The 27,173-nt window shown below is 38.6% G+C and overlaps 1 protein-coding gene across 3 annotated transcripts; it reads right to left on the bottom strand.

Moving 5' to 3' along the window:
* Positions 1-225: 225 nt before the first annotated feature.
* On the bottom strand, positions 226-24,007 carry LOC131237285 (probable magnesium transporter NIPA6). 3 transcript variants are annotated; one of them, XM_058234979.1, is made up of 10 exons: positions 23,158-24,000; positions 17,117-17,173; positions 16,893-16,983; positions 16,624-16,784; positions 16,397-16,524; positions 16,149-16,286; positions 14,504-14,567; positions 2,927-3,019; positions 2,685-2,802; positions 226-666 (listed from the first exon to the last, which is right to left on the bottom strand). In XM_058234979.1, exons 1-10 carry the CDS (start codon positions 23,309-23,311, stop codon positions 642-644), a joined length of 1,029 nt encoding a protein of 342 aa, XP_058090962.1. In that variant the 5' UTR covers positions 23,312-24,000; the 3' UTR covers positions 226-641. The 3 variants fall into 3 exon arrangements, with proteins under 3 accessions (XP_058090962.1, XP_058090961.1, XP_058090963.1); XM_058234978.1 differs by lacking the exon at positions 14,504-14,567 and having other exon boundaries at positions 23,158-23,975; XM_058234980.1 differs by lacking the exon at positions 226-666 and having other exon boundaries at positions 14,491-14,567; positions 23,158-24,007.
* Positions 24,008-27,173: the final 3,166 nt, after the last annotated feature.

The following is a 27,173-nucleotide window of genomic DNA, read 5'->3' as shown; positions in this document are numbered from 1 at the left end:
AAGATCTAGCTTCCAAGTGACTCGGTTTAAAATATTGCCGAGTCTAAGTCAATTCTGCCAAGTTTTGAGTCCAGTCAGCAAGTTTCTAGAACCATGATATGAACTTGGCAAGGGCCAGCTGATGCACGAGTGCCCATCCAAACAGGCCTCTAAACTCTGGTTTAGCTTCCTGTTCTGATTCTCTACTAACCCAAAATTTTGAAGCTGACTATTTTGCTGCAGATGACAGTCGTCCTGATTATGCATTCATAAATATGCAAACATAATATTTTACATATACAAGGACATGTGTACAGAAAAATTAAAAAATACCACATTGCAAAAATGGCCACAAAAGTATCCGTTCTCTGACAGATCAACAGTCAAATTGCGAAATCTGCATTGCCTGCATCCAGCTCCAGTGGGGTATGCTGGAAAAATGTGCAACATGGAACTGCTTCGAAAGAACTCTCCAATCCATCCGACACATGTGGGAGTATGTCACACTAGTATGCCCCGCTGCAGCATATCTGGCCCATCTCTTTGTTGGGGATCATGGTTTTACATGCCTCATCAAGTCAAGCCTCTATTAGGAATAGTCCGAACCGAGTAAGGTGATGAAATGATCATCATCAATATTCTTTAACGAATCCCCACCACCACTACAAATGTACCATGATATTGATGCTGCATCGAGTAGCAAAGCAAATCATAAGCTAAATATGATTACAATACTTTTACTCAGCATTAAACACATTAAAGGGCCCCAATTTGCATAAAGACGGTTAATATTTTGGAAGGACATACGGACTCACCATCAAATGGGGGTAGATGAGGATCTAATAGTGATTTTGTGTGTTTTCTTTTCTCTTCTTCTTCTTGTTCTTTTTTTTTTTTTTAAACTCAATAACAATGACATTGATAGTTTACCTAAAAAAAGTGCTTTGATTATGAATCTAGCCTAATCTCTAAAGCAGCTTTCAAGTTTTGCAAAAGCTAGGAAGGTAACCTCCAAAAGTTTTTCTAATCACCCATGGGGGAAAAGGTGCCATAAACCCTTTCATTGGTCCACCTAGGTAAGTGGAACCAACACATCCACACAGAGCAGTGTTTATGGTATTAGTATTGTTACATGTATCAATGACTTGGGATATGTAAAGCTGCAAAGATACTGTTCACAGTATTGCAGATACCAGGAAAAATATTATTATTTGGGGGAAAAAGTAGGGGAACATTTAGAAGGAGATATTTTTCATTGGAACTGCAAGAGATGTTAAAAGACTCAAAATATTACAAAAAGCAACTATACATAATATGTTTCCACTGTGAAAGGGCCCAAATTATGCATTGTCATATACAATAATTCAACACATATTTTGCATTAATTTAAAATATCCAAAAAAGAAAATAAAGTTCATTTTTTTTACTTGTTTTTATTTTCTGAAATTTCATCAGTATTAATGCAGATATTGTCAATAATATCAATAATGGCATGACATCGACGATTGAATGTAACTTTCTTTTCAAAGGGATGTTGCCGATATCTCACTATATCATCATACAGGTGATAATATTGGTGATGTTATTAACAATGACGATATCTTGCCAATTGTATTTTCCCCCACCATCTATATCGTTGACCCAACGATACCAATAAGCATTGCTGTTATTATCAATAATATAGGTGATACCAGGAACACTAACATAGAGTGCCTTCTTCTTACTTGGTTGACTATGTTAACCAATCCAAGGGCATGTGGGCAGTTTTTTGTACAAACACGTTGGCTTAGCATTCCTAAGTTTCAAAGTAAAAAAAACTTGGTGTTTGGATGCAGCACAAAATATTTGTTGGTAGGCCACCCGAGCCCAAGAGGTGAGATTTGCAAGGGGCTTCAAGGAAAATAGAACCACATTAAGATGGCCTCCATGCAAGTTCGATATTTCCCAAACAAATCTCATAAGCTAGTGAATTGTGTGGACCATAGTACTGGAAACCTCCAAACATACCCTTGGACTCTCACCTCTCATTTGGCATAATACCCACATGTAGCATCCTTTACCCATTGACAACAGCAAATATTGTCCATGGTCCAGATACAAGGTAGGATAAAAGTTCCATGCACGAGCTTAGTGACAGTGGCCTGGGGCAAGCAAGCATTAGGAGCATTTTGCCCATTTCAGTTAATTGAGCAGCATTTTAAATACTCCTAAAAGTTCAAGGGTCATCATTGAGCTTGGGTATAATCCTAGTAATTCATCAGATTCGACCTCAAGTCAATAGACATTAGTTTTGGGAGGAATTGTAGGGGTACACCGAGCCTCGGCATATGAATCTGTTTATGTGGGTCCATTGCCTGGTGATCCAAACTGTCGATCTGATGGGACCCACTGTAAAGGGGGAACGATACAAAATATCCCACGTTGGAAGATCCTAAACATCTGATCACCCTTCTATCCACCAAACTAGGACCTTTTCAATTTTCTTTTTTTTAACCATCTCTTCATAGGGAACTGATTGAAGGGCTAGGATCTTCCAACCTACAATTTGTGTGCATCCCAAATCCAAAGTGGCCCATTAGCTCGCAATGGTCTGGATCACCAAAGCATGGGTCCACATGCAAAGCATCTTGTGCCTCAGGAAACCTTATCTAGTTACAGTACAAAATCATATCGCAAATTTTCATCTGCACTAGTTCTAGGTGTACCTGATGAAGGAGCTGCCTCCTGTTCTCTTGTGGAATGCAGTATGATAGTCCCAGAAAGAACAGTAATGAACCCACACAGCTCTGATGCTATACTGCTCACATTTTGACCAGACCAGTCCTGCAGACATAACGTATAGGAATTAGAAAAGGCAAAAAAAAAGAAGAAGAAGAAGAAGAAGAGATGCAAGTCACAGTTATGGGTGAAGTACAGAAAACCACAATGATGAATCCTCGACATTTACCTTGAACATTATCGCACTTGCCACTATCGTTAAGGTTGTAAACATTACATAGTAAATTGGAGAAACAATGGCCGTGTTGAAGGTATCCAACGCCTGCAACAAAAGGATATCATGACCTTCAGACTAACCCCCAAAAAATGTCCCCTCCCTAAAGTCACAGCAATTGGAGAAACGTTTGTTTATTTATATTAAAATAACATTTCAAGTTACGGAAACATCATGCAGGTCAACAGTAATTCTGAAAAGTAGCAGTTACTTCTAAGAGATCAACAAAAGGAACCACTTTTTTGAGAACCTAAGAGATGGAGCAATGGTTAAAAGTCAGCATAGGGTATTCATGCTCTACTCAGATGACCAATTTAATACCAGTGAAGAGAATATATCCATATATCTTAATTGTGATTTCAAGTACATGGAGGAAAATTCAGTAGATTAAAGATTAAGTAGTAAAAGATAAGGAAGCAAAAGCAGCTGCTGATTGTGAGGCATCATGGCTTCAGTTCCTTCAATCACAACCAATTGGTAACTACAACATTTCAGAAAAGCTGAAAAAGAAGACTGAAAAAGGGTTGCATGTAATGTCTCAGGTGATCTCAGTAACACTTTCGTATGAGTACAAATAATTACAGAAAGCCTCACACGAGTTCAAGAACCATTGGCATTGAACATACTATAAATTTGAATTTAAGCTATTTAATCACGTGTGCTAAAGGATGAAGAGTCCAAGAGGAGAGTGTTTCTTTAGCAACAGGTGAAGTCACAGAAGTGCATGAGAAAAAGTCTAAAACCAAGCATAAAGTCAATGGCAATCAGCATCATTGACTCAAAAAAGTGTTTGACGTAGGGGGCAAGGGATTGTCATTAAGTACCTGGAAGCATGGGTACCCGAGGTACCTGACACAATTTAAACAGATCTAGATCCCTTTTTTCAGACACATTCAAAGAATGGGTGGGTTCAGGTCCAGCATTCTAGACCAGTTTATAAATCAGGTCGGGTGGGAGGAGGCATGGTCTGCATTAATTGGATAGCATGCTTGGTTTTCAGTTCTGAAAAGTGGGCCTGATGGTTGGTCATCTAGACCATTGGTCTGTTGATTCCCATCGCAGATGGAGTGTGCCTCAACTCCCGAGTCTCCCATGTTGCAAAGATCGCACCAACCAATATTAGGAACATTTTCATTTGAATGTGAACCATTGTTGTATTTCTGTTCTTCACTTTCTATTATTAGAGCTCGTTTGGGAGCTTGTAAATGAAGGTAAATGAAATCTATTTCACAATTACACTCAAATCAAGTGTAAATGGAACCTTGTAAATAAAATGCACTGGAATCCAAATATTCTATTTGGATGAATATTTGGATGGGAGTAAATGGGAGGAATTGGAATGCATTGGAATTATTTAATATATTCACAGGAATATATGTGATATCCTTGATCAGTCATGCACCCTTTAAAGTGTACCAGAGGAGGCAACGTAACCGACAGAGTAACAGAGCGGATGAGTTGATGTAGACGGACATCGGGTCCATCAGACCCATTTTCTGACAGACTACGAGTGCAAGAGCGGTATGACCGCACCCTAAACGCATGCCCATGGGGCAGATTTCACACCTTGTCGTGCTGGTGTTTTAGTTTTACACGTCTTTTTTATTCTTTCCCTTGTTTTCAAGGGCTTTAGTGCATTTTTTTTGTTTTAGGCGTCTTTTTGTTCTTTTCCTAGTTTTCAGAGGCTTTAGTGCACTTTTACTTTTTCCATAGCTTATATATACACTGTGAGAAATCCTATTTTAATATAGAATGAATAAGAATTTGAATGTTTTTTTTTCTCTTTTATCAAAGAGATTAGGGTTTCAGGATTGACACTTGGATGTTTGATGATTCCACCCCGGTTTTAGATTTCCTCCTTTCTAAATCTTCGAGGTGCACGAAAAGGTAAGAATCAGCCGTTTACTTTTCTTTAATGCCCTGAAATTCATACCTTCTTCATCTCGAACCTCTCTTCTTCATCCATTTTGTTCATCTCTAGATATTCCATTTTGGTTTGAATGGAAAAGAGGGATGGCTAGTCAGGAGAATCAAATCTAAACTTGACTTTAGACTGACTTATGCTAGATCTGAGATATCTTCATATCCCTAGGTCATCCATTTTTACTATTTACGTGATTTTATGTTAAGGGGCATGATCCTGACAGAATGATTTCATCTCTGTGTTGAAATTTTCTTAATCCCCTTGATTGAAAACAGTTAGTTGATTAATTTATTTATTTGAATCTCTTCATCCTGAATATATATGCACCTAGGGTTAGGTCATCATATGTTCCTACATCAATCCCAAATCAACTTTAATATCCAAAATTAGTGTACATGTGATATTTGACAGAATGATTGTAATAAGCTCATTGAAATATATACTTTTGGCAAAAATTGAGGAAATTTCGAGCCTCATGTGGGCCACAACTGTAAGGATCACAAACAAGCAATGTGCCAATGTTTTTTAACCGCCCATTTAGATGACCAACGTTTAGCGGTTTGGATCACTCTATTGGTGTAATTTCAGTGATGCAACCGATAATTGGATTGTTTCGGAATATCATCAACGTGCCACCTGTACGAGGGATTAGTACAATAGCGACACCTTTGTTTACTCATGTGGCTCTCCGAGGGAGCCAAAAAGGCATTTCACACCAATTACTCCCAAATCTCCTCTTCCATTTACTTGGGATTTCATATCAGCCCCATTTACTCCCAATTCCATTTATCCATTTACTAACATTTACCTCCCATCCAAATGCACATCTTACCCCATTTACTCCCATCCAAACAACCCCTTATGATACTTGGTCCATCTTTTTTCATTCGATGAATGTTATTGATAAATGGACAATTTACAACATGATGGCAATAATGCCCTTAAAGCCGGAAGCACGCAGAGCCAAAATACAAATACAAAAGATGGGAAGGACTAGACTCCCAAGAGGGGCAGGAATCCGTTATCTATCATGCATCTAGTTGAACATTATATTTAGGGTCCTTATGCATTAGAACATGAATAGCTTCCACTCCCAATAGGTACATGTGAAGCCCATGTTTAGTGACCCAGAAAATGGGTGTAGAAAATACTCAATAGGTTCCTAAACCTGAACAGATTCGGGTCCAATAGCTCAAATATGACTCTTGGATTTGAACTCTCCCTTAGGCGGGTCCAGAAAGCAACACCTGACATGTTGACAGCCCTACAAAAAACATGCCTAGAAAGCTAAATGAAGAGGTTGGATTTGTACTCAATCCATTTGAAGTTCAAGCAATTGGTGAGCCAAGCCTACACTATCTAGTTCAATGGAAGGTGTAGAATTATAAAATTAAAGAGAGAAGAAAAGACGAGAAAAGAGAGAAAAGCAAGTTGGGAGAAGAGAGAAGAGATCAAAGGCAAGTCAGGGTTGGACACCCACCCTCTCCCCTTTATATTAATTTAAAAAAGTTAATATGAAAAAAATACCCTATATATACCAAACCAAAATAAACAACTAATTACAAGAAAAAATAACTAAAATAAAGTTTAGGTGGGTTGTATAGTGATATGATCCACATGCCCACCACATCTCCACATCCATTAATACTCCCCGTCAAGATGGAGCATAAATGTTGTCGATGCCAAACTTGGAATATACGCATGTGGACCGACTATGACTAAGAGCCTTGGTGAACACATCAGCAAGTTGATCTTAAGATTGGACAAATGGCGTAGAGATTTCTCCACTGGAGACCTCACGTATGAAGTGACAATTGACTTCAATATGTTTAGTTCTCTCCTTAATAGATTGGATTGTTTGCAATGTGGGATAATGCCTAATTATCACAAAACAACTGCATAGGTAGATTCACCACAAACCTCATTTCCTACAACAGTTTCTTAATCCACACTAACTCACAAGTGGTATGAACCATTGCTCTATATTCTGCTTCAACATTTGATAGGACTACAAGATTGCTTCTTACGTTTCCACATGACTAGATTTCCTTTCAGAAACACATAGTATACGGTAGTAGACCGCCTATCTATTAAAGAACCTACCCAGTTTGTATCAGAATACACTATGATATGAAGATGATTGTTTCATATGTACAAAATTTCTTCTCTTGGCATTCCTTTAAGATACTATAGAATCCGAACAACTGCATCAATGTGAGGTACCCTCGAAGAACTTACAAACTGGCTCACTACACTCATAGTAGCATCAGATATGCCCGTCGAGTGATAGTTAGATAGATGAGTTTCCTAACCAATCTTGTATATCTCCCTAGATCTTCAAATGTATCTCCCTGATTACCAACCAGTTTGTGATTCAAATACCTTGGTGTATCAACCGGCTTAGTGCCACAAAGATTTGTCTCCATGTAAGCAAATCCAAAACATATTTCCATTAAGACAAATTAATTCCTTTCTTAGATCTAGTAACTTCTATACAAAGAAAGTATCTTAAAATAACCAAGATCTTTTGTACAAAAATGCCTTTGAAGGTACTTCATAAGCTCCTCAATCTCGCTATTGTCGCATCCTATAATAATAATATCATCAACATACACCACTAACACAATAGACCTGAGGTGCCTTTCCATTAAAAAACAAATAATCAACATGGCTTCGAACAAAGCCAATTCAACATAACCTTACTGAATTTGACAAATGATGCACGTGGTGACTGCTTTAGCCCATAAATTGCCTTGTTCAATTTACACATCTTGTTTGACTCCCCCTAAGCAACAAACCCATGTGCTTGCTCCATATATGCCTCCTATATGAGATCACCATAAACAAAGGCATTTTGTATGTCCACTTGAAAGATGGGCTAGCCATGATCAACGATCTCGGAGAGAATAACATGAATAGAGTTCATTTGAAAACATGAGAGAATGTTTCCGTACAATCATCAGGGTCCAAGTACATCCCTTCAGAACCAACCGAGCCTTCAAATGTTCAGCTGTACCATCAGGGCGAAACTTAATGGTGTACACCCACCTAATGGTGGTCGTGGTTGTGGTGGCCATTTTGGTGGTAGAGATTTATGGGTAGGTCACTTTGAAGGAAGAAATAATTTGGGAGGCCAAGGTACAAACGTTAGTACGAGTCGTGATTGTAGTAATCAGTAGACCATTATGGTCTAGTAACCACATGGTTGATACATGTTGGGATATTGTTGGTAAGCATGCTTAGGCGAATCAGGTCCATGTTCTTCATATGATGGCACCAAGGGTCATATCTTCAAGCCTATCTCCTCCATTTCTGAGCCCGGTACTTCAGGCGATATAGTTACTCTATCTAAGGATGAATATGCTAGATTTATGAAGGATCGTTCCACTGACACATTATCCTCCACAGCCACTATCGCTCGGTCAGGTACAATTTATCTTACATCATGGTCCCTAGGTCATTGACTCAAGAGCTTCTGCTCATATGACTGGTAAGCACAATGTATTGTTCTTGATTAGTTAAGTCATGGTCCATATCTCACATTAGTATATGGCACTTCAACTCGTGTCTAGGTTGGGTACTGCTTGTCCTACCCTGTCACTTGTCGTCAATACTTTACATTCCTAAATTTCATTCGAGTTTGTTGTCACTGAGTAAACTAACTAAAATTTTAAATTGTTTTGTCACATTTTATTATTTTCTATTATGAATTCCAGGATCTAAAGAATGTGAGGATGATTGTTAGAGATTGTTAGAGGGCATGAAGTGAATGGACTCTATTATCTTGACATTGGAATAATTAAAGTTGCATTGCAGATAAACATCTATCCACATCAGTGGCATTCCAAGTTTGGTCATCCCTCTTTAAGCAGTTTGAAGAGTCTAGTCCTATCTTTGTCACATGCGTCTAAGTTAGAATATGAGACCTGTGAGTTGAGCAAGCACTATTAAGTGTTGTTTCTTCCTTGCATTGACAAAAGTGATAAACCTTTTAATTTAGTACATTCTAATATTTGGGACCCAGTTCATCTTATTAGTTTATATGTTTTCAAGTAGTTTTCTATCTTTGTGGATTTTTATTCTCAAATGCCATGGTTATATTTGATGAAAGATTGCTCAAAAGTGTTTTCTTTTAAAGAATTTCATATAAAAGCACAAACATAATTCAATTATAAGGTATGTATTCTACATTCTAATAATGCTTGGGAATATATATACCAAACTTCATGTGCATACACCACAATAAAATGGGGTAGCTGAACAAAAAAACCATCATTTACTTGAGGTCGTTAGGGCATTGTTATTGAATATGAGGGTTCCGAAAAGATATTAGAGTGATGTAGTCTTAACTCCATGCTACTAAACAAATCGGATGCCTTCGTCTGTTGTAGATGGAAAATCACATCTATTTATGTCCTTAAATTCCTACTCTCTATTCCTTTAAAAACTTTCGATTGCCTATGTTTCAATATCAGCTTGATCAAGTTCATGACAAGTTTGAACCAAGGCCTATAAAGTGTATTGTTCTTAGGTACTCTCGTACCCAATGGGAATACGTATGTTATAGTACTATTTTCCATAGGTGTTACTTGTCAGCCGATATCACATTCTTTGAACAAACTTCATATTTCTCTAAAGGAGGGAAAGTCTTTATTTTGAAGAGAATCCACTACTACTTTTCCCATTGTACTAAATCCCACTACTAGGTGTATATGGTGAAATATCATCCAAATGGTTCAGTTGATTGATTAAAAGCTTAGTTGGTTGCAATAGGGTACTCATAGAATATAGGAGTTGACAATTTAGAGACACTCTCACATATAATGAAGCTTCACTCTGTACGTGTGGTTGTTTCCATTGTTGTAAATTTGGATTGGCCTAAATGGAGCAACCACATGAGTTTGTTGCTCAAGGCAAGTCAAATAAGGTATGTTGTCTTAAGAAATCAATTTTGGTTTGAAACAATCTCTAAGAGCTTGGTTTGACAAGTTTAGCATAGTGTTCGAATTCAGGATGAAACATTGTCAGGCTAACCATTTTGTTTTGTAAGGAAAAATTGAGACACTATTGTGGACGATATCATGGCAATAGCCAATGAGAGTACCAGGGTTAACGAGTTAAAGAATTTTTTACAGCACCATTTCTAGACAAAGGACTTGGGTCGTCTTCAATACAATGGATTTATTAGATGAGATAAGTCTTTTAGGAGCCAAGCCCACCGAAACCCCCATAGATACAAATCAGAAACTTAGAGTAGATCAAGGAGAATTGGTTGATGATCCAAGAAGATATCATCGACTGGTTAAAAATTAATCTATCTAATGATTACCGACCTGATATCACATATCCAATCAACAAAGTTAGCCAATTAATGCAGGCTCCCTAGGTTCCTTATATGGAGGCCATGTTTTGTATCCTCAAGTATTTAAAGGGACAACCTGGTCATGGTATCCTCTACAAGCAAAATGGCAATCTCCATGTAGAAGGATATTCTGATGCAGATTGAGCTGGTTCTCCATCTAACAAACAATCTACCACTAGCTATTGTACTTTTGTAGGTAGTAATCTAGTTACATGGAAGAGTAAGAAGCATAGTGTAGTAGCTTGTTCAAATGCCAAGATGAATACAAGGCAGTGACCCATGCAACGTGTGAACTCATTTGGTTGAAAACATTGCAAGCTTGGATTTATTGTTGATACTCCTATGAGGTTGTATTGTGGTGATCAATGTTTTCATATGCAGTCGCATAAGTGCTTATGCCATGGCATATTGTTATAAGCAATCCCATAAGTGCTTATGCCATCGCATATGCCATTTTGGACCAGTGGACTGCATATGCCATGTTGGTATATGCAGTTATTATGTCGTTGGGGCTTATGTAGTCGCACAAAGAAGTATGCAACCACATAAGGCATAGTTATGTGGTTATGCCATCACTAACATAGCATGCGATGGCATAACGTCCCAACAATTAAATTCTTTGCTTCATTTTCTCTCACTTTTTACCCTACCTCTCTCCACACCCAACCTCTCTCCCCCCCAAATTACTCGCTTACTCTCTCTGCCTCTCTCACTCTAATGCTCTCATCTCTCGATCTCTCTAGTCTCTTACTCTCTCACACTTTATTACTCTTATACTCTCGTAAAATGACATCAAGAAAATTTGTATGTTGTTTTTTTCACATTTTTTACTATATTCATTCATTTAAGTGGTTGTTAGTTGACTTGTTATAGTCTAATAGTCTAATGAAACTATAACAAATAATTCCCAACACTTGTAATCTTTTTAAATATTTTTTCATATATTTTGTTATTGTTTGAGGGGCTATGCCATCATGTAAGTGCACAACTCCCTTGGGTCGCATGGGATTGCTTATACCATTTGACAACATTGGTGATGATCAAGTAGCTTTTCATATTGCCAATAACCCATCTATCATGACTCATGAGAGAACCAAGCACATCGAAATCAATTATCACTTCATCAAGGAGAAGGTTCCTAGCAAAGAGATTTGCATGCCGTTGGTCAAGTCCCAAAGCCAGGACCCACTAGCAAATATGTTCACAAAAGTCCTAGGTCATTCTCAGCTAGATCGTCTCTTTGTCAAGCTGGGTATTCATGATATATATGCTCCGTCGGGGGGGTGGAGGGTACGGCTATCTCTTTCTCACCGAATCACTTATTTTTAATACTTAGTCTCTTTTCTCTATTACTAGTGTTGAGGGTCAAATATTGCATATTAACCCCCATTTATATCTTGGTTTTATGAACATGATAATGCTTAATATTCTGTTTTACTCATGTTTGTGTTGCAAGGTGAATTTAAGAGCTTCGATTGAAAAGGATGCTAAAACATAGATTTGATGCTCAAGAATCACCAAGGCAAGGGATGGATCATAGGAGACCAAGATTGAAGAATTCACATGCCATAGATCCAAGAAAATCAAGTGAGGAATGAAGAGAATCAAAGATTTGAAGTGAAGAAAAGGAATTCTGAAATCGTCTTGAAAAAGCATATTCTGAAACTCTGGGTCATTTTGTGAAATTGCGCAGAGTGAAGCCCATTTTGGAAAACTACGCAGAGTGAAGTCTATTTTAGCAAACTGCGTAAATTTGAGGCAGTTTCTAGAGTTTTCCAACAATGTGCGAAAGTTGGAGTTCCAAAACTATAAATAGGACTCCCTAGGATGTTCCTAGGCATTTTCTAGGGTTTAAGGAGTGGAGCAAAAGGGTGGAGAAGCCGTCGCCAAGAGTTTTTCTTCTTCTTCCTTAGTTGTTTCCATGCTTTCTTATAGGGTTTTAGATCCAATCATGTTTATGATTGGCTAAACCTCTTAGTTAGGGCTTAAGAGGTGAAGCTTGTAGCATAATGGGATGTTTCTATTGCTTTGATTCATGTTTATGTTGAACTCCATGGATTCTAATTTGATATTTAAGGAATACCTTCAGTTTTTAATGGTTTATTGTGACTCGAATTACAGTAGATCTGCAATAGCTTTGAGTATCTTCTTTTCCTGATTTGAGATTGTGAAATTAGCAAGTCATGTTGTTCACCATCGTCCCTTGGGCATGGTAAAGTGATGGAATCCTTCCTAATCTTCACAATTCTCCCGCCTTGAGATTATAAGATTGGTAAATCCTGTTGTTTGCCATTGTCTCCTGGGCATGGTTTGGTGATGGAATCCCTGCCAATTATCATAGTTCTCCTTCATTGAGAATTAGGTCAATGGAAGTTCAGATTTGGTTTTATTGATATATTTTCCAATTTGATAGGATAGGATTCCAATTCTACTTGTGTTACTTGAATCAAGCAAGAGGGCTCCCTGATCACTACAAATGGATCCTTGACACCCTAGTTCCCACCTTTAAATTCTTAGTTTTAATTACTTAATTCACAATTACTCTCTCAATCACTTCAGAATTAGTTTTACATCTTCTTCTAGTTCTACTTCTAGTTAATTTCAAAAATGCACAAGATCAGTCCCTGTGGATTCGACCTCGGTCTTACCGAGATTATTACTACATTGCGACCCTACACTTGGGGTTGTGAACAACTAGTTGTTTAAGACATGTTGGGAATTCTTGCTTTTGTTATTGAGGATGCTATGGTCATTATTGTATTAAGGACTTAAAATAAAGGGAAAGAGTGAGGGGACGTCAAGCCTGAACTCTACTCTCTCTCTCTCTCTCTCTCTCTCTCTCTCTCTCTCTCTCATCCACAAAAGAAATTGCCTTCATCTTTTCCTTCATAGACTGTTGAACAAGGACTTCAAGAGAATAGTCCTTGGGATTGAAACTTCAAAATCATGAACCAAAGTTGGAGACAAACTTCGGAATCTTCTTCATCCACCCTCTAATGGAGATATCCGAAATCCCCATTCACGACCTGACTTTATGATCCTTTCTCATGCAACCAATATTGCCCAAATCAAAAAGATTTAAAGGATTTGGTTTTACCAGCTCATTCACTTTTCCAAGGACATTTCTTCTTCTTTTAAATTCAATGAACTCTCTTTTGCACTTGAGTTAAACAATCGGTTTGGTTTGAGGGGAATATTCACCTCCACAAGAAATATTCTACATCATTGTTCTTTTTTTCTTTTTCTTTTTTTACCAAGAGAGAAATGTACATACCCTTTTGAAATAGACCACTCTGCAGTATGCTTTACAATTTCCTTTTGATATGAGGTGAACTTTTGAATTCTAGTAAAGGTGATTGCGGGGCTATACCTAGATGCTTCAAAATAGGTCAGTACCAACCACGTCTGGCAATTCAAATGTATGTGTGAAATCTGTATGCAAGCCATGTCCATGTTGTATACATGGCGTATCCAACCTATATCTGGGTGTTGTAGTTCCATGGCCTATCCGTGTTGATGGGACAATCAGAATGGGTCCACAATCCTTCTAAAGCACTCAGAATGAAATCTTTTCAATCATACTGACTTACTGCCAGGATGTTGTAGATGAGGGCTAGCCTATTTTTTCCTAGCACTGGAAGCGTGGTCATGCTCCTTTTGGTGAAAAGAATTTCAAGCATACCTTTGATTTCTACAACTCAACATCCAGAATATGGTCATTCGAATTCCTTTGTATTGTTCCTCTCAAAGCAAACAGGGCTTTCTCATATTCATCTTATACTTTCTTCCCAACTTGGCATTTCTCTGTCTCAGCTGGTATTTATATCCATTCCTGCAACAATATCATGTTGATCTTGCCTGTCAATTTATAAGTTGATATGAGTCCTCTAATATCAGTAAATTAAAGACCATAACTTCTCTGTGCAAACCAAAGTGGCACGTATGATATCAGGCAGCTCATCAGTCGGACCACAAAATGTGAATGCCATGGCCCAAAAATTAAGGCCAATTCACTCAACAGGTGGGTCAACTCCAGTGTTCGGGGAATGTTATCCACTCCCTCATATTGAATTTGAATTTTAGTAGCAGCAGCAACAAAAACCAGGACCAGATGAATAATGGTGAGTGGTTCAAGGAAAAGACTGTGAGGTGCACATTTGTTTTGTTGTACCAGTGGCACTTCTTATCTCAATTCAAAATGATGAGCAGGGAGACAGTTATATTTCATATTACCCAGTAAGTTGACCTTGATGGCATCTCATTGGATGAAGAAGCTTGAGCCCCCAACTCTCTTTCTTCTCCAATGGAACCTTCATTACCAATCAAGTGAGTATGTAATATGTGCATTCTCCAGGTATAATCAATAATAGAGAGAACGCTACAAGAAGAAGAAGTTGGATGACAACTGTGAATATTCATAACTCAATCAAGATATGAACGCAATCTCTGAACAAAGAAGAGACCCAAAGCAGTTAAGACCACAGTCATCTGGTTCACTTCACATGAGCATGAAGAAGTTAAATACTTGTGGAATGTATCCCATAGGATTGTAGCAAGTTTAGGCAGTTCATATTCAAGTCGTTCAGATCATGGAGCTGACAAGCTCCCAGCCCACTAATTTGGCATGTTTCATATATATGGTATAGTTAGCAAATTTGGTTACAACTTCGGAATTATTTTTAACTTCTAAACACATTCTAATAGTGTGCCATGTGGAATTGTGGATGGTAGAGCTAGAATAGTTAGGTTTAAATGAAGTCTGCATTTTATAATTAAATTCACTTGATAGTTGATACATTCCAACTCACAAACGAGCAAAGGTAAAATTTTAGAGAAAGAAGCAAAGGCATGCCTTTTTATTAGTTAAAAATAATTCTGAAGTTTGGAGACAGAAATTGTTTGAAATAAAGGCATGGAGGATATGGGAAAGCACAAGCTAAGCCCCTATGTTAGCATGACTTTTTTGTCCTTTCTTTTAAAAAAAATATAAATATAAATACAAATATAAATACTAGTTGTTTAGTTTGTTCTCAAGCCCAATCATACAACTTCCAGTTGAATTATAATGGTTTGTGTTTCTTTACCCACTTTGACTGAACCATGTAACAGTTGTCAAGATGATGAACTTAGATTCATTGAAAATTTTCATGTATCCTAAGAGTTCCACTGTGAAGTGGCAAATCCAAAGTGATGGAATTAAGGACATTAGCTGATATAGAAGGAGCTTTTGTAGTCTAGCATCAGAGGAGAACATTCCATATCGAACCAAAAGTAAGAACGGCCTCGTTTCTTCAATTACCACAAACAACTGTACTATAGCAGGATCTGCAATGTTTATAAAAGGCCTTCTTTGATACTGCAACATGGAAGACATTAACTTGCATGGATCTAATAAGATAAAACTGTGGTAGATGAAGAATTGGAAAAATGCTAAACAATCAAATATCCACTGAGTTCATTGTTATTACATTTCTGGGACTCCAAATAACAGCATAACAGAAGAAAAGTTTCCGCATGCATTGTGAAAGAAAAGGAGCAGGACATCTGAATGAATCTGATCTGAAAATCCCAGAAGAGAAACTACGAAGTTATCAAGGATGCAATAAGGGGCACAACTGCACTTCTGCCATTGTATCTCTTATACATGAAGGATAATAGAGAGAATTCATATACCCCTGATAATCAGTGTGTAATGTAATTCCAGTCTTGGCAATCGTATAATACAATATCTAGTATTCTAACTGTCAGTGAGTATGCAAATTAAGCGAAGAACGGATCTCGTAGTGAGAATGGTCTATAGTTGAGAAGGGGGACAAAGCATTTGATGTTGTTTCCAGAACAACAATCATTCACGCCAAAAATAAACACCCCTAACATGACATTCAACAAACCTTGTTCAGGTAGTTCAATTGAGTGATGACACAGACAACTGCAACTGTAACAAAAAGCCACGTCTGAGGATAAGCCACCTGACTTATTCCTTCCAATGTAAGCTTTATTGCAATTCCAATGGCTTTTATGCTAACAACCTGCATTCCAACAGAAGAAAATTATAGGACCTGAAGGGTCACAGAAACTGCTTTAGTCTGAATATGGAGTGCCACTAATATTACAATTAACTCAAGGAAACATGATTTACCGTCAGTGATCCCATTAGTGAACAGATTCCCAAGTAAACCAATATGTTTGTCTGTCCACAGCGGGGTTCAAAGTGCAGAACCAGAGCTAATACTAATGATACCGTAGCTGCTGCATAAATTAGAAATGCTGTGAAGAATACAAACAAAAAGTTAAGAAAGTTATACTAAACACTAAAGATAACAATAAATGTGATTAAGGGCAAGCAAGATTTTAAAATAATAATACCAGGTTGTGTTGCCAGAGTCCAAATTTCTTCCACAGAACTTGGAGTATGCTCCTGAGGTGCATGGATTACAATTACCACTGAGCCAACTATGCAGGACACACAGCCCAAAACACCCATTTTCTGCAGCCGTTCTTTCAGCATGAAGTGTGCCAAAACAGCACTGATCAGATCCATCAAACATGTCAGGTCAAAATAGTCATCACAACCTCATTATCAGCAATAACACATTCAAAGCACAATGCTCAAGAAGAAACAAAATCTTAGTTACCTGACAATTATACTTAATGCACCTAGGGGAGTTACAAGGACAGCCGGAGCAAAAACATAGGCCACAAAGTTTGCAACCTCTCCAAGAATCACTGTTTGTCAAGAAACTTTGGACCCCACGATCAATAACCCATTCAATTATCACATCTATATTAAAACATTTTTTAAAAAAAAAAAAAAACAAGAAATTGTGTTAAAATATTCATCCTCAGATTGTGAACTTACTTGTCACCATTCCTGCCCACCAAAGCGGTTCTAGTAGGTAAGTGTATCCCCCACCACCTATAGTATGAGAGAAAGATGCTTATTCTTTTTGAGAAAGACATGTATAAATAGCTTATTGAATGACCAGCAGATCATAGGGAAAAGCTAAATGGTAGTAGATTTTCATAAGGTTCTGATCCCTTAATTGAAAGATGTAATTTGCCGAGACCCTTATGGTAGATAATGGCTAAAAGCAGTGGAGATTCTAACAAAGAAATTCAAACAAATAAGGACCAAAGGAAAAATATTTCTTGGTTATTTACCAATGTGTAACCTTGCTTCCTTGAACTAGACCCCGTTGGAAAAACTGCCACTAAATCTCTCTAAGATTAAAAGTAGCATTAAAATAATAATAATAATGTGTGTGTCTCCAAACACAGATTTAGAAGATAAAATCAGGTTTTGTAAACCTCATGGAGGATGAAGTTCCATTCAAAACTCAAAATTGAATTACTTAAATGATAAATAGAATGGGAGACATGATAATATATCATGGCCGCATGAGATTCAGGGGAAAGGTGTTCCATAACGGTAGCAGTGGCCGTAACAGCCACCACCGTTACCATTATGACATAGGCCGTTACAGCCTTCTTCTTTTTTTTGGAATAACCTGTTTCGAGACTGCTACAGGGCCATTATGGGCAGTTTTTTTCTATAACAGCCATTTTGGCCCCATAAAGCGTAACGGTTATGGCCGTTACCATTACGTAACCGTTTTTGTATACCATGTTTACGGGAAATGAGAGCAATATCCAAGCAACAGGAAGGTCTGGCAGGATTTGGCTGTTATAGGACACTCAAAACATCAGTCTAGAATTTGCAGACAATCAAATCATCCTTCTGAGACAATGCCTATTGTACCCCCTTCAAATTATACTAATTCCCAGTCATTACTTCATCAAGAGCATGAATATAAGCAATGCTATCACATAACAACTAGTTTTAAAAAGGCTTCAAATAAAGCTAGTTTAATATGTAGTTTGTTTGAAATACAAAAGAAACTACTTTTTTTGAGAAAAGAAACGAAAAAATGTTATTTATTATCCTTCTAGTTTGAAAGGGCAATGGACGATAGTGGCTACTTTAAGATAAGTATGTCAAGGGGTTTCAACTTTCTAAAAGTAATAGTTTTTAGGTTAGGGAAGCGAGAGGCTAACATTAGAGGGAGAAAGCATGGGCATCGGCATCAAGGAAAAATTATTCTACTTCTCGTTTCTCCAAAAGAGAGCCCCCTAAAAACTGGACCGCAAGGTGATGCAGGACAATTAACCACTTGCTCTAAAAGCTCGAACTGATAGAGCATGGCAAATTAATCCATTTATCTCATAGGCCAGGCCCCAAATCCATGGGTTAGATCCTCGGCCGAACCCATGGGTTCTGCCCTCTCATGGGCCCCAAATCCATGAGTTCTGCCCTACACGAGCCACCCGTCTCACACGGCCCCCAAATCCATGGGTTCTACAGGCCACCCACCCCGAGTGTGCCCCTGCATCCCACAGGCCACCCCACTCGAGCACGGTACGAAATGCCCCCACATTACAAGGTGTGCCCTAACGACCATTACAGGACTTTAACAACAGTTATGTAAAGGTAACGGTGGCAACTGTTACTTGTTATGGGGTTGTAAAGGCCATTACGAAAAAAAAAACAACCTGGAGCAGTTCGTTACAGTGCCAATACAGGCTTTGTAATGGCCATTACAGGGGTTGCCATGGCTGTTACGGCCCGCATCGTAACAGTAACAGTGGTGGCCATTACAACCACCCTTACCATTATGGAATACCTTGCTGGAGTGTCTTGGATGTCGGTTCCCATCTTGGACCACAACAAGTGTGTTTATGCCATGCGTGGCTGAGGATGCATGCGTAGGGGGCAACAATGTAACTAGATATGTATATTGTTATAAATATGGATAAAGGGATGCAACATTTTCCTTAACCACAATTTTCCTTAAATGCAACATTTCCTTTCACCCATCCAAACAAACTTTTGGATTCCACCCATCCAAACAAGCCCTTAAAAAAAGACGGAAATTAGTCAAACATGCCCTGCAAGAGTCCAATACCAGTCACAATTCAAATCATGACCAGTAAGCAATTAGCATATGTGAGTATCTAGGCATCATACATAGGGAGGCCTTCCACCAGAGCCAAGGTATTCCATAATGGTAACAGTGGCCGCAACGGCCATCACCATTACCATTATGATTACAGCACCCCATTATGGCCTTTTTTTTAACAAGTTTCGGCCCCGTAACATACCATTACGGGCCATTTTTTTCCACAATGGCCTTTACAGCTCCATAATGCATAACAATTACCACCGTTATGGCCATTACCTAACCATTTTGTAATGCCTTGACTATGGGTGGTTGAGTCAGGTAGGCACACTAATCAACTGGCCCAACCTACTTCTAAGCCAAGTTTGAAACATGCTAAATGGGTAGCAGGTTGAGATCAAACCAGAAAGCATTCCCATATAAGTAACATGTAAGTCTCAGGTTGGAACCTTATTTGAACCGACCCGTTACCAATGACCTGCAACAAATGACCTAACCCAAAATCTAAAACAAAAAAATAACCCCTCAATGATTGTAACAATTTCTTTATTGCTTCTATCACCAAAAGTTTTGCAAATGCATATCCAATTCAGGATAGATTAGGTTAGATCAAATCAAGCCCGACCGGATTATAATTCGATGGGTGAAGCCAAGCCAAGCTAGAACTTAGTAAATTTTAAGTGCGTTGGTTTAGGACTTTGGGTAACGAATCGTGGGATGGGTTTGGGCCAAAAACTGTTTGCCTATTTAGCAAATGGATCGGGCTCAAGAGGTTCCAAGCCGACCTGAACCTGACCCATTGCCATCCCTAAATTGCTCATTGATAGTGTGAAAGTAGTAAGTGAAAAGTTACTTAGGTTGGTGGCAGGGCTTACAGGATACAAAACCTCATCACGGAAGAGTTTTCTCTTGTACTTGTACTCCATCGTGCATGGTGGAAAAACTCCCTAGTTGTCTTCCTATATGGATGTAGTCATGCAAGGATATGAACAATGGAGAATCACTGCTACCCGTCTTTTGTTGTTGTTTCTTAACTTCTAGTTTAGCCATCATAATCTTTGAAAAAACAATGGAAGCAAGGTTCTTCAATTTGATAAATTTATGCAAGCCTTCTCTTTCATCATTAATTGCATAAAAAGTTTTCTAAATTTTTAGCTTTTCTAGTAAACTTTCGAGAACATTTACAAGTGATGTTGCTCAATGAAATGATTCCCTCGCAGATTTTGGTGCATTAATTTTTACAAACCTTGCAAGTGTAGCATTGATTTCTTTCTTTTTGTTCAATCAATTTATCTAGCGGAATTATTTTATTTCTTTGTGAGAAGAGATCCCATGGTGTATGTTGTTTGCATATGGCATAGTTTTGATTGACAAGATGAGGAAAGGCGTAAACACAGATAGATTTATGGAGTGATACTTTAGAATCTAATGGTTTTAAAGCTAGGGGTGTCAATGGGCCGGGTTCGGGCCAGGCCAAGCTCTGTCCAAGCTTGACCCGTATTTTTCAGCCTTAGTCCAAATCCGGCCCGAGACCAAGCCCGAAATAAATTTTATTAAAACAGAGAAGCATTTTAGTGAACCACACCTACCTCTAGCATGCTTCGATATGAAATCTGATCCATTCATTTGGTAGGCCCCGCAGTCAAGGGAGAAATAGGAAAAGAGAGGTCAACCCGTTGTAATGGCCAAGGACTCTTGTAATAGCCGAAGACCCTATTGCTACAATGGCATCAGTTGAAGCGTTGAGAGAGATGGGAGGGATGGGATGGAGGTGAAAGAGATGGAGACAAAGTTGGAGCGGTGGGCTAGGTGAAAGAGAGACACGGAAGGAACTCTTGGGTTGGAGGCATATGAGAGGGGGAAAAGGGAGATGTATGGTCGGAGGAAGTTGAACTGGTTTTCGGTATAACGTGTATATAAGATCTACTCAGACCATTAGATGTTTAATCTCACGGTAGGCTAGGATAAAAAATAAAATAAAAAATCAGGCTGATCTGTGATACAATTGGGCCACCTAAATGAAAATAGTTGCAAGAGAGATGTCCACCCTTGATTATAACAGGGACCACTTTGATGATTATATAAAATCCACTTTAACCATTAGATGCCACACCAATATTTAGATATTCTCCCCAACAATCATGTATATCAGCGATTTAGGTGGGCCACACCAAGGGCAAAAGTTCTAAGGGTGAGCATTGTCTAGTATACTTTTTACAATTATGTGGCCTACTTAATTTAAATATAGAGCTGATTCTTTTAACATTAGCTAACCATAGTGTGGCACACCTGATGGACAGGATGGATTTTATATCAACTCTAAAGTGGGTCCCACACAAGCTATGACTCGTTTTCTGTAAATCATCACAGATTAGGTGGGTGTGTGTGAGGAAAAAAAAAAGAGGGAGAAGGAGCGAGTTATGTGAGGCCCTGTCCTCACCATGGATGGTGCGACCCTTACAGTATGGCCTACCTTGATGTATGTATTCTATATTCACACTGTCCATCCAATTTTACAGATTATTTTAGGTCATTGTGCCAAAAATGAAGCTATTCAATTATCAGGTGGACCAAACAATAGGAAACGGTGCTGATTGAATACCCTAACATTAAAAACTTCTTGGGGCATACCTTAATGTTTACATAGTGTTTATTTGCCATCCAATCTATTAATAAGATCACAAAGCCTGATGAAGGGAGAAAACAAATATTAGCTTGATCCAAAGCTTTTGTGACCAATTAATGGTCCATCACCATTGTTTCCAATGGAATGGTCCACCTAATACTAGATTTTTTTCTTCATTTTTGGGATAATATCCTAAAATGATCTAGAAAAACGATGGACCGCGTGGATACACAATACATATATCAAGGTGGGCCCCACGGTAAGGGCCGCAACGTCTAAGGGTGAATATGAGGTCTCACCTACTCTGCTCCCCTCCTCGAGGAGGGCGACTTGGCTGCTACCTAGGAACTAGCTAGAGCTGGGCATCGAGTCGAGTTGGTAAAATTATAAATGAATGCATTCAAGGGAACTTAGGAGTAGCACCAATAGGTAATAAGATGAGGGAAAGTAGACTTAGATGGTTTGGTCATGTGCAACGGAGACCAAGAACCCCGTTGGTTAGGAGTGAGTTGGTACAAGTTGAAGGCTCCAAAAAGGAAAGAGGTGGATGTGGACAGAGATAGTAAGAAAAGATTTGATGACCTGTGATCTAACTGAAGCTATGGCCCTTGATAGAGTGGAACAGCAGAACAGGTTTCATGTAGAGAACCCAAATTAATTGGGAAAAGGCTTGGATGATGATGATGAAATTATTTACTTTCTTTTAAAGAGCAAATTGAAAGAAAAGTATTTAGTAAAAGCTCAGCTAATTGAGGTGCAAAGCTGCCAATGCAAATCCTCCTTCTTTAATTCATAGGACTGCATGGGAACAGGCTCAAACAGCCATACATCCCCACAAAAGTACTACAGCAACATACAAAAAGCACCCAAAGGTCCTAAATGCTCCAACGTTACTCAACTTGAGTAAAAATTGGTCCGTTGGGCTCACCACGGATAGACCATGCCCCAAAAAAAAAAAAATCTCCTCATTGCAACTGAACAAAAGAACACAAGATCAGCATCTAGGCATTCCCAAACTGAGAGATTGTTTAGGGTCATGCTCCATCCATCATGGTGCCCAACACACGAACAGTCTAGATCAGTGGACCATGGACCAAACATGTAAAAGTAGAGAACCCCAAGCATAACAACACATGTCCTCCGGTCAACAATCCTACAATAGCTAACATTTCTGATCATCCAAACAGTCTCAGATTTGGATTCCAACTTCCCAATCACCAAATACCTCAATTCAAAAACCCAAAAGAGAAAAAAATAAAATAAAAAATAAAAAATAAAAAAATCAAGAATCTCATCAGATGAGAGAATTTCCAATACCTGCGCGAGTACCAGAAGCACCGGCGCGCTTGAGACCCTTCTTCTTCAAGATGAAGCTGGCACCGATGAAAGCGCTCGAGAGCACCGCAAGAATAAGCCCTCTCGTATTATCAGAAACTCCCATCTTCTCCGTACCTTTTGCCCTCGACGCCATTCAATTAACTACGGATCTCTCTCTCTCTCTCTCTCTCTCTCTCAAATGGGAGGATGAAGAGATGCAGCAATTCAAATCTCCCGGGAAGACAAAAGCTGATAGAGCCGTCCAAATTCCCGCCAACAAATTCGAAAGATACGGATCGATTAGGCTCTTTACTCAAGAAAACGATGGATACGAATCGGACGCTTCCATAAACGAGACGAGATTTTCGCCTTTTTGTTGGAAGTAAAATGAAAGAAAGAAAGAAAAAACAAATAAATAAAAAGGGCTAAAAAGGCCGGTGGCTACGCGGATCGTTGCTCGACTCTCTTCTTCGTGTCGGGAGAGTTTTTTGTTTTGCATTTTGTTCGTGAGCCTGGTTTACTAGTCCGCTGGACCACGAAGTTGCCCTTAGTCCGTGTAACATCTGTTTGGCCCGCTCGTCAATAATCCAAACCTTTCATTGGAAAGACTCAATGTAGATTTCCAAATTGTAAATTTTATAGCGATTGGAAAATCCTTTTTCAATTGAACGGAATTTTCCTTGAAATCTAATTCTGATCAGACCACGCCTAGGTTCACCTGAATATCAAATCAGTCAGATTTCGGTATTATAGGCAATCGGTTGTGTACCCCCACAGAATGAGGGTTTAGATCAATGAGGGTGGGTTCCAGGTAAGATTAAAGGAAATAGGAGTACAGTTTCAGGTGATTTCTTGGATTACCTTTTTTTTTTTTCGTTTTTTGCCCCTTATTTTGGCCTTGAAAACGGCTTGTCGCATCGTCGTAATGAACTGTTACTTATTGGGCTTGTTTTATGGTGGAATAACGGAAACGCCATTAATGATTTAATGTTGGTTGTGATTTTGCGAACGTAGGGGTATAATGGTCATTTTGGAAAAATAGAGTTGCTTACGGTCCTTGACGAGCTGGATGACAGCGAGGAAGAGAGTAGAAAACTCTGACGCGTATTGGGTACTACCCTTGCCCATCGCTAACTAGGAACCGACGGGGCTCTGAGGGCCCAACATGATGTATGGGTTTTATCCACACCGTGCATCCATTTTCCCACATCATTAAAGGGTATAATCCCAAAAATGAGGCAGTTTGATGCCTCAATTAGACCACACTGTGAGGATTAAACACTTACCATTGAAAACTATTTGGGGCTACAGAAGTTTTGGATCAAGCTGATATTTTCGTTTTCCCTTCCTCCAAGTATACGTGACCTCTTGAACAGGTTAGATGGCAATTAACCATCACGGCAGGTGTCATTATCACTGTTGCTTCCTGTGGTGTGGTCCACCTGAGCCTTTGATCTGCCTAATTCTTCAGCCTTTTATTCTAAAATGATATGCCAAAATGGATGGACGGTATAGATGAAACCTATACATCATGATGGTCCCTGGACCCATCTCCATTCCTAGCTTGGGACGGGCAGGGGGTGTCTCCAATCCGGCGTCCGAAAACTTTAAAGGGTCGCGGCTTCGTTGGATTCAGCGAGGAAGAGAGTAGGAAACTGCATTGGGACGCGGCTTAGGTGGATCCGCGGAGCCGCTGAGGTCGGTGTATCCCAGACTGTGGGGCCCACCTTGATGTGTTTGTCTTACATCCACACCTTCCATCTGTTTCGCAAGATCACTTTACGATACAAGCCAAAAATATACAGCAGATCCAATTCAGTTGGACCACACCACAAGAGATAGTGGTGATTGGCCGTTAAAAACTTCTCACGGCCACCAAAGTTTTGGATCAGGGGTCACCAAAGTTTTGGATCAAGATGATACATATTATACCTTATTATATTTTAACATTTCTGATAAAACTAATTAGGAAAGTACACGTGTCATTACACATAAAGTATTAAGGGCCTCCATATATATATATATTATATATATATATATATATATATATATATATATATATATATATATATATATATATATATTTATTTATTTATTTATTGAACATGTGTGGTGAAATTTAATGTTGCTCATGGTGCTACATGTCATCCATGGATACAGCATAGCCAAGAAGTTCAAATACATAACATGATTGAGAAAAAAGCGGTATTGAAGCAGTTAATGGGACAGGTGTCCAAGAAGTGTCTAGAAGGCTGAAACGGTGCCGAAGCAATTGTTATCATCAACTGAACATAGAGAAGAATCATCTACATGACTGTGGCAAGGAGATCTATAAATAGCAAAGGATTTCAACAAGCAAAGTTTCTTATATTAATCCAATCAAACAAATTAAATCTATCTTTCAATTATCATTTATGTTCATTAGCATAATCAGTCTTTTACATTACTTAGCATAACTAATAACATAATCTTATATTAAGAGTAGCAGTAATCCAATACGTGTAATCCTTAATTATAATCTAAGTCTATGCTCATACGTTAGACAAATTTACATTGCAATACAAGCAGTTTCTCTTTTAAGAAAGCATTTTTATAATTACTTCCTACAACTAACTGTAAGTGTTTCCTTTTTGTTTATTTTTGTATTTGAAAATCCTTTCGTGCTCAAGGCAATATGCAACCCATTCTTGGAGAACAAATCCTACCCTTCAATAATTGACTAATCATTTTAAATAATACCTTGCAAGTGGCTGAATAGGTGACCGTTCTTCTCATATCTCAGTCATATATTGTCAATTTTGACATATTTGCCCATCTTGCTGCTTGGGGTCAAAGTTGCTCGGTTGGAATCGAGTTGCATAGTTGGTTCTGGCATGCCCGCAAATATTACATGTGATCGAATTCTACATCCGAGGGAGCAACAGTTTTTAGCACACCCTGTGGGACACCTGATTTGATATACATACCGGTGTAACATAAGCATGATTAATTAATCCAAATATAAGTCAAAGGGTTACCCGAAACTCCTCTAGGGCTAATAATCCCATAACACCTTTTGTATTACCTACACTCGATGAGATGCATGTCCAGCCAACACATGAACTCCTAAGGTCACCATCAAATTCAATGCCTAATCCTTCAAACCAGGATTGGGCATCCACGTCTCGAAGCAACCCTCTTGAGACGATATCAGTTGAACTACGTGATATGCAATTGAGAATCCAACATATCATGGGGCAAAGGAGGGCTCAAGCCAAGCAAGCATGAGCTCAGGCAGAGAAATCAAGGATTCAAGAAGAATCCTTCAACAAGTGGATGGCTAGCTAGACCGAGAACTTGAATCAAATGGTGGTCATCTTTGTCGAAAAGGCACCTACTGCACCTCAACAAAACGATGAGGGTAGTTCTATTGGAAATTTGGCGCCAGTACTATCAGTATCTCCCCCACTGTGGAATGCACATCCTGCCTCAACACAGGGATTGTGCCTCCACCCATTGAATTCAGGCAACCTGGGTAGGGAGCCAAAAACGTCATTCCTGAAGTTCAAAATCAAGGAATGATTGGGGGCACCCTCTCCTTAGGAATATACCTTACCATGTGGCACAATACCAATAAGTGTAGATCTGCCATCAATGGTTGAACCTTCTTAACGTATGGATCATGAATAGGTTATGCAATTGGTATAGGAAGTGGCAAGCCAAGTTCTTAGCCACACTATTACTCCAGTATATCAAAAACTAAAAAGACGAGCTATAGATGTCCTAGAGGGGTGGTGAATAGGACAATACAAAATATTTTGATATAATGTAGAATAATAAAACAACTATAATCAATTGCTTAGAGTATTGAATTCTTAATATCAAATAGTTCATAAGACAACCTTCACCTAAAAGATTTAGGGAGGACAACCTTATTTCATAATGTCTTTAAAATCAAAATATCAAACTTTAGAAAGAGCTAATCAGGCATATAAAGAGTAAAATCAATATCTACAATGCACAAAGAATTATAGTAG

The sequence above is a fragment of the Magnolia sinica genome, chromosome 2, assembly GCF_029962835.1.
Source record: "Magnolia sinica isolate HGM2019 chromosome 2, MsV1, whole genome shotgun sequence".
Taxonomy (NCBI): Eukaryota; Viridiplantae; Streptophyta; class Magnoliopsida; order Magnoliales; family Magnoliaceae; genus Magnolia; species Magnolia sinica.
This window is presented reverse-complemented; position numbering and strand designations above follow the sequence as displayed.

What these genes read in the sequence shown, in the direction of transcription:
- LOC131237285 (XM_058234978.1), bottom strand. Translation starts at nt 23,311, where the DNA reads ATGGCGTCGAGGGCAAAAGGTACGGAGAAGATGGGAGTTTCTGATAAT. An exon ending in GTGGGCAGGAATGGTGACAA is followed by an intron (nt 16,984 to 17,116) that starts GTAAGTTCACAA and finishes CTTGACAAACAG; the next exon opens with TGATTCTTGGAGAGGTTGCA. An exon ending in GGAGGCAGCTCCTTCATCAG is followed by an intron (nt 667 to 2,684) that starts GTACACCTAGAA and finishes TACTCGATGCAG; the next exon opens with CATCAATATCATGGTACATT.